Here is an 8,147-nt window from a genome sequence, read left to right as displayed (position 1 = left end):
TTATTATTATTCTTATTACTATTACTATTATTATTACTATTACTATTACTATTATTACTACTACTATTATTACTACTACTACTACTATTATTATTATTGTTATTATTATTCTTATTACTATTACTATTATTATTACTATTACTATTACTATTATTACTACTACTACTACTACTATTATTATTATTATCATTATTATTATCATTATTATTATTATTATTATTATTATTATTATTATTATTATTATTATTATTATTATTATTATTATTATTATTATTATTATTATTATTATTATTATTATTATTATTATTATTATTACTGTTATTATTAGCTTTAGTGAGAACAAGTTGGATGTCACTTATAACAAGGGAGAGCTTCATCTTTATGGTGACAATGCACCAAGATTTAGTGACTAAAAGGATAGTCATTATATGTCTAATAATTAATTTAACAATAACTAATAATTAGTTACCAATTAGCTTTCACATAGTCACAAAAAATAATTTGGTCTCTTTACAACACAAATTTTTAGTGCCCGTTAAATTTTCCTGCGACCAACCAAAAAACTTTTGCAACTAAACTTATAGTTGTTGAATGTATGAATATTTAGTGACTACAATATTTTAGTCACAAAAAACTTTCTACGACTAACTTTTAACAATCAAATAGCGACTACATTTTTTTAGTTACGAAATATTTTATGGCGACTAAATTTGGACTCTCTATGACTAAAATATTAATTGTTAAAAGTCAAATTTATGTATTAACTTGCTGGCTCTTATATGTCCTCTCATCCTTTTACTGCGCACCAGAAATTTCTTTGTTCCTTTTCTTGTATTCGTCGTTTTACCTTTTTTTTTCCCGTGCTTTTGTATCATAAGCAAAAATGTAACAATGAGGATTCCAAGAATTAAACTCCGGACCTTTCGCTCCCTAAGTCAGCATTCTACCACCGGACTAAATCCCCAAATCAGTACTATGCATTTAATGCCAACTGTTTTCAATTGTAAAATTCCAAGTTGTGACCACAAAAAATTAAAATCCGTTTGGTTGGAGAATTCTTTCTCTGATTTGAATTATGGTTCATGGTTCGCTATAGTATTTTCTCTCATAAAAAATACACGCAAATCGAAAATAATTCTAATCTTATGGTTTTAATCCATGAACTAAACGGAAGCTGCATGATCACAAGAGTACTACTTGGAATAGAAAGCAGAATTTCTATGGCATCAACCTAAACTTGCTTTAGTATGTTCCTAGATACAAAATCGGCAAGTTTGTATTTTATCATGCCAAGGACTTTTGTTTTTAATGCAACTACTAATTCCTCGTTATATATATATATATATATATGAGCTGATCGAATTATAGAATGTCAAATAACTTTTTTTTTTTGACACTTAAATCATGAAAGCTAGCTGCACGTACGTAAAATGTTGATGTGCTAATTAAGACGTTCTCTTAGACAAAGTTTGCAATATCATGAACCCCATTGCCGGCAAAGAACAAGCTAGCTCTGATCAACAAATTATATCCACGTTAATCATCGAAAACTTCTAACAAATAGCAAAATGCGAAGTCAAATTAACGACCTTATTTCGCGTAGTTGGTACGTTGTATCCAATATGTCCGAAGGAATTTCATGTAGTTGAGCATTAGAGAGCAAGAACTTTCTTAGACAGTGGTTTGCAGATATTTAACTAGTTCTACCAAATTTTGAGTTCCATAGGGATGTTACATAGCACTGTTAGAAATGACAAAACCTAAACTAATTATATATGGTCCAATACAACGAATATATATATAACTTCAGTTGTAGTTTTAGAATGCAGAAAGTTTACATAAATTAATATTAAATTTAATATCAAGGGGAAGATTGAAGAGCTTTTCAAGATTTTTAGTCGGTGCCAACATTACTGGGATCATATGCTAAATTTGCCCTTGCATACTAGTTGTAATCAGCTTTTGCTAAGAAAATACTAATAATAATATAAAAAATCCACACCCATCGTTATTATTAAATTGATGATATAGGAAAATCTCAAAATGGTAGTAGCAAAAGACATATTTCAATGCTCACGTACTAAGTTGTATGCAGAAAATAAAATAATATGCATCATAAATTAAGCCACATAAGTGGCTACAAAAGCTTATTTGCTTTTTTAAACACATCAATCAAACATATATAGGACAAATTGCTGCAACTATTTAAGAAATATAGTACCACAAATTTTCATACCTCTACTAACACAATTGAAGACTTTAATCTCCGTGTAAACAGTGACATAAATTTCGCAACCAAATTGTTAGCCATCCAAAAGACCAGGGAACTTGGGGAGAGTCACATTTTGATAGTTGCTGTGTCTCTCCAGCATGTTATGTTTCGAGAGCGAAATTAGGCTTTTCACTAACCTTCCTAATGTGTCCACATCACGATCGGGCTCAATCATAGCGCCGCTGATGCTCACCACCCCGGGATTCTGGCAATTGAGCACAGAGAAAGCGGTAGCAACGTCAAAACCAAAGTTGAAACAAAAGTGAAGCAGCCCTTTAGGGAACACAATAACATCTCCTTCATTGAGAACATCTTGAAAAACATTGCTTTTTGTGTCAATAAAACCAGCTAAAATAGTTCCTTTCTCAACAAAGAACGTCTCAGAGGCTCTCGGGTGGAAATGAGGCATTACCAAGCCATCTACTTCCAAGTCTGTTCTGGCAATGGAAAGGCCTAAAGTATTAAGGCCTGCAAAATCCGAAGCAGTGACTATTTTCGTCGACGAGCGCATATAGTTTTTAGTGTCCCCTGGCTTGGTCAGTTTTGTGGTTTTAAAATCAGGAGAACTAATGGTTGATGGATTCTTACAAGGAAGGCCATTGATGAAAATAGTTTGCTTTTCTGGTGGGGCTGCAGGGCAAGTGTCCTGCAGATTATCACAATCTGCCAAGCAGATGTTGATCATAAATGTGCCTATGGTGAAGAAAATGAGGAAGACAATTGATGAATACATTTTGGCTTGGTCTTTGTTAGTGTTTTTAGTCTTATGGATGTGTTTTTCCTGTGGATATATTATGTGTATGTGATATATAGGTGAAACTATTAGTGTACTATTTTTGAGGTTGCAAGAAACTGAAGTAATTTCTAAGGCTTGGAGTTCACTGCTGGATTTGAATTGGATTTCATTGTAAGAAGTGCATTGCTTTAAAGAAAGATCATCTAAACAATTTGGCCCAATGGTTTGAAGACCATGACTGACAGCTCTCATCTTCTTTTTTTTTTCTTTTTTTTTTTCTTTTGGCCTGTCTCTAGTTTATGATTAAATAAAAATAAATACATTAAAATCCATTATAATATGGACCACACAGCAGAAACTTCCCTTGCCATTACGGGAAAGCAAAACACCCTGGCTTTTCTCATTTATCTTAGGCTTGTGTATAATAACCTTGAGAAGCAAAGTGAGAGAGATTAAATGCTTATGGGACATTTCATCCATACAATGATAACTAGCACTAAGTAATAAGATGTGATGTCAATTATTAGGGGCTAGGTTTCCATTCCATGGGGCCATATGTGGAACAAAAATAAAAAATAAAAAAACAAAAAAAATAAATTGCTTTTAAAAAGTACATATTTAACGGCTAGGTTTCTATTAAAACATAAATTGCTTTTATTTAGAGATCTCAAATAAGACAAAAGTGCAAAATAAAATAACTTAAAAATCATAATTACCATACAATTTAACGGATTTCATCAAAAATTTTAACAAGGAATTATTTATAAGACACTTTTTCAGTTGAGGGATTGTTTATGAGATAAATTCAACTACAGAGACTAATTTTAGAAAGAGAAAAGAATTGAAGGACCTTTGATGAATTTATTCATATTTTTTTCAACAAATTAATCCAAACAGCGTCATTATACTAAGTGCAAAGCCATTTTATCATGTGTGCGGAAGTCCACCGTCACTTCTTAAAACAATTGGATCCACTCTAAATCCAACCATAAAAAACCATCCGATGTCACCCTATTGGTAGGGAGAAAAAACGCCCCCTACCGTAAACATGTCCCAAAATTAATAATGTAGATGAAATTTTTAATGATTATGCACGAAATTTGGAATTAAAAATTTAAAACGGGTTAAGGGGCAAAACAAGAAAAAAAAAAAAAAAAAGGAAGGAGCAACCTAATAATTTTTTTAAATAAAAAAAGAAGCAACCTTTCATCCGGCCCTTGCCGCTTATATATATATATATATATATATATATTTTTTTTTTTTTTTTTTTTTTACAGGTCTCTCTCCGGCCCAATTCATCAAAGGAATGACTTCTTTGTGCGTCGAGTAGAGAGAGAAAAGGGTTGTTAATCTCCGCCAGTGTCTGTATTGACCTTTGGAGATTCAACGGTGGCTTGACAGTCTTGATGGTTTTAGGGCGGGCTGGCATTGGAGTTATGATGCTGTTGTGAGAGAACAGTTGGAGAGAGGGATTTTTTTTTTCCAAGTATGGTGTAGTAGTTTGTATATGATAAATATGAATTTATTAGTGATTAACTTGAGTTTATACTAACTCCAGTTTATCAGTGATTAATTATATCTAGTTTGGGATCAACGTCGTCTTTTTATTCTTTAAAAATAGTATGTTCCAAACTTTCTTACAAAACCGATATAATTGAATAGTAGTACCGCATAAATGGTATTGCAAAAGGTTCCTCAGGCGAGACGGAAATTGACCCTCAAGTGTAAAGATTGAAGGGAGCTTGACTGTAAGACCCACCCGTCGAGCAAGGAGGAAAGTCGCCTTAGTCATCCGACGGTTCTGGGTGGAAGGGCCTTCATGCATCCTCTACTTGGCTCGGGGCTATATAGCTCAAGTTAATAGAACTCCGCTCTTACAATTGTCCAGGAGGTAATGATAGTATCATGTACCTAAACCGGTGAATTTTTTTATTTTCTACTTCTATCTAACATCTAACTATATTTTTTAGTTATTCACTAGAACAATTATGATCTGAAAGTCGATCCGAGACAAGTGTTCAAATCTATTATGACGTACTCATGAGGTGCTTTGCTTATTATACTAAAACTCATGTCATATCGAGCATGTTATCCACTTTCTATCAAATCACCTAATTATTTATAGCCCGTTTAGTTTGCTGATTCGAGTTTTTAATTCAAGTTGAGATGTGACGTTATATGAAAGCTTTTTACTGTAACAAAAAAATTAAATGTGACTGTTTCTGAAAACATTTTACTGTAATAAAACTCGAATCAGTAAAATGAACAGAACCAAGGTATAACCTTTATCCAAAGGAACCTACAGCTTTTCCTTACTCATTCGAAAGGTCCGGCAGCATATCACAGGATTCATTCAGCCAGCAAAAGAAAAAAGCGTGCGTCCATATATGTGCATACGCACGTACGCATATGTATCTCCTTCCATTTATCCAGAAATGAGAAGTTTTCAGTAGCAGCTTCTTTGTTTTCTCTTTATAAGCAAGCAAACAAAAATAAACGAGAGCCACCGAGGCCTATGAAACAACACCAGGAGCGAACAAAACAATGACTAAGCCAACATCATAACAGACCACTGAGCTTAAAAAGAGCACGACAGATGCAAACATAAATCTTCAACATACAATGTAAAGCAAAAATCGGCCGATATCGGAAATGGCTCAACTTCTTTGCATCTTTTCTTAACAAAAGATGAACAGTTTACGGGCCTGACAACACGTTCTAAATGCATCATTATTCTTGCAATAACATCAATTTTTAGATCTTAACAATTGAGAAACAATGTAAGAATTATATCATTTATGCCAACAGGTGGTCACCAATTCGCCTAGTATGAAAATGAAATGCCTTAAAGCAGCCTCTCAAATTCTGAGAATTAACCTCGTGAAGTTTCAACTCTAAACAGAAGTTAGATACCAGAATACTCGAGTGGTTAGATCCGAACACTCAAGTGGTTATATTTTGTTGCAGTCATTTGCACAAGCAATCTCTGACCCAGAATTGTCCTTGGTTAAATCATGAGGTTGATCCTTCAAAATCTCGGAAATAAACTTTATCAAAGAGCAGAGCCCACCCAAGAAGTTATGATCAATAACACCTTGGCCATCCAAAACATGCGCAAAGTCAACCAATTTAACTGCAGCAGATGGACTTTTCCCATTTAGAATTGGCTCCTTTTCATATACCATTAAGACCGAACAAGAATAGAAATGGTATATGGTTTGATCTTCAAACCACGCTTTAAGCTTCAACAATTGTGCCAAGATCCCAGTAGAACCACCATAAACGGCAGCTGCAAAAGCACAATCTGGTTCCGTACCAAAATCATCGGATGAATTAGAAGAAACAAACTTCCTGAGAACTACCCTAACATCCTCTGCAGTAAACCCCAGAACACGCTTCTTGTCAGGCTTCCAATACCCGGATTGTTCACTCCCATAAATCTGGAGTCCAGATATTCTAAACCCCAATGGCAAGCTTGTTGTTTGTCTGTCTTTCATAAGACACTTCGTGATATAATCTTCAGAAGCTTGGGGGTACCATGTTCTAGAACCAATTTTAACGTCCATTATAGACGGATTGGTACGAGTTGATGTGATATCTTCCAACACAAGATGGGGGAGGAGACCCGATCCATCTGATGCCTCTATAAGTTGAGTGTCATAATAGACTGAAAAAAATTTACGTATGTGATTTGGAATTTCTTTATTGGAAGAGAACTGAGTATAGAATACCACCTCGTTTGACCCCCGTTCATCACTTTGAAGAGGCTTATAGAAGCGCCCTGAATCGTCTATGAGAGGACCAAGCACTCCTTGAGAGGCTCGGTGGCCAGCAACCTGATGATCAGGAACCTTGAACATGGTCTAGAGAACAAGGACTATCACAACAAAGTCAACTTATATGTTCTTCAATATAACCAATTTGAAAATTTCACGTTCTTCCTGCAAAAACCAAAAAAAAAAAGGAAAAATTCTTTTAGTTGTAAACGTAAGGAAACAGCATTGAGCAATGCAGAAAAAGTACTATGTCCTGGAAAAACCATATATTACTAAAGTTGCGCTGCAAAAAAAGCTGAAGAAAAATGGTGCTTTTTTTTTTTTTTGAGAATGAAGAACATTAGTACGCCCAGAAAGTAAAAACCAACCTTAAAATCAACAATTCCTCGCAATCCAAAACTCCTCATAATCTCAACAACCCAAAAACCAACAATTCACGCAACAATTATCAAATTATCAAATTTTATGACAACTCAGAAATCTTCAAATTATCAAATTTTCCTTGCAATCAACAATTCCAAAGAATTTAGACAATCCAGAAACCAACCTTCAAATTATCAAAATTCCTAAACTGGTTGATTTCGAAACAAGCAAATCCAAGTCCCTATACTGGGTGATTTTGGAATCAAGAGAGAAAAAAGTGAATGAGATTATGGTAATATTAACGATAACGATAACGATAATACTAATCATATTAGTAATAACCATAAAGTATAAACTAGATTTCCCTTTTCAAAATAAAAAAGAAAAAAGAAAAACCCAAAGACTAGAGAGAAACCTGTTTTTGAAGAAGTCTTAATCATATTAATAATAACCATAGACGAAAGACTAGAGAGAAGCCTGTTTATGAAGAAGTCTGAGTATTCATAAACGCATGTGATCCGAGATCTTCAGCGAATTTAGTCTCTTTGATGAACGAGCAACAAGATGATGAAGAAGTGGAAACCCGGAGCCACAATCAACGGAAAATCAAACCAACCGACATAAATCACATGCTCTTCCTCCCATTAATCAGTGGGTCTCTTGACGAAGTCCGTGACGGAATCCATTATGCCGGCGCTGTCGTGGGGGAGGACTGCAGTCGGAGGATAGGCGAGATGACGCCGTCTTGCAGGCGCCGTTGGAAGAGAGGGCTTCTATCGGAGAGAGGGGAAAAGTTGGGTGTGCGGGGTGCAGGATGCCGTGGGGTGAAACTGGCTTGCCACGCCGGGAGGTGGTGGCTGGTGGGTCTGCAAATTAAGTTGGGGTATCAAAGATGGGTTTGCAAATTAGGGTTTGGATCTGCAAAATTTACGTTGGGGAAGGAAGATTTTTTTTTTTTTTTTTTGAAGTGGTGTGAATAAAGATTTGTTTGGTGTGGTAG

The 8,147-nt window shown here is 34.7% G+C and overlaps 2 protein-coding genes across 3 annotated transcripts; both read right to left on the bottom strand.

Annotated features, from left to right (window-relative positions):
- Positions 1-2,201: 2,201 nt before the first annotated feature.
- LOC21388125 (germin-like protein subfamily 3 member 4) lies at positions 2,202-3,041 on the bottom strand. The gene has a single exon (XM_010092921.2). The coding sequence runs from the start codon at positions 3,003-3,005 to the stop codon at positions 2,304-2,306; it is 702 nt and encodes a 233-aa protein (XP_010091223.1). The 5' UTR covers positions 3,006-3,041; the 3' UTR covers positions 2,202-2,303.
- A 2,592-nt stretch (positions 3,042-5,633) lies between these two features.
- LOC21388124 (inositol polyphosphate multikinase beta) lies at positions 5,634-7,580 on the bottom strand. Of its 2 annotated transcripts, none has more exons than XM_010092920.2 (2): positions 7,563-7,580; positions 5,634-6,949 (listed from the first exon to the last, which is right to left on the bottom strand). In XM_010092920.2, exon 2 carries the CDS (start codon positions 6,866-6,868, stop codon positions 5,960-5,962), a length of 909 nt encoding a protein of 302 aa, XP_010091222.1. In that variant the 5' UTR covers positions 6,869-6,949; positions 7,563-7,580; the 3' UTR covers positions 5,634-5,959. The 2 variants fall into 2 exon arrangements, with proteins under 2 accessions (XP_010091222.1, XP_024018007.1); XM_024162239.1 differs by lacking the exon at positions 7,563-7,580 and adding an exon at positions 7,332-7,387.
- Between the last annotated feature and the right edge of the window lie 567 nt (positions 7,581-8,147).

This window comes from Morus notabilis, unplaced genomic scaffold (assembly GCF_000414095.1).
Source record: "Morus notabilis unplaced genomic scaffold, ASM41409v2 Scaffold106, whole genome shotgun sequence".
Lineage (NCBI taxonomy): Eukaryota > Viridiplantae > Streptophyta > Magnoliopsida > Rosales > Moraceae > Morus > Morus notabilis.
The sequence above is the reverse complement of the archived record's forward strand: the minus strand, read 5'-3'. Positions and strand labels throughout refer to the sequence as shown.

What these genes read in the sequence shown, in the direction of transcription:
- LOC21388125 (XM_010092921.2), bottom strand. Translation starts at nt 3,005, where the DNA reads ATGTATTCATCAATTGTCTTCCTCATTTTCTTCACCATAGGCACATTT.
- LOC21388124 (XM_010092920.2), bottom strand. Translation starts at nt 6,868, where the DNA reads ATGTTCAAGGTTCCTGATCATCAGGTTGCTGGCCACCGAGCCTCTCAA.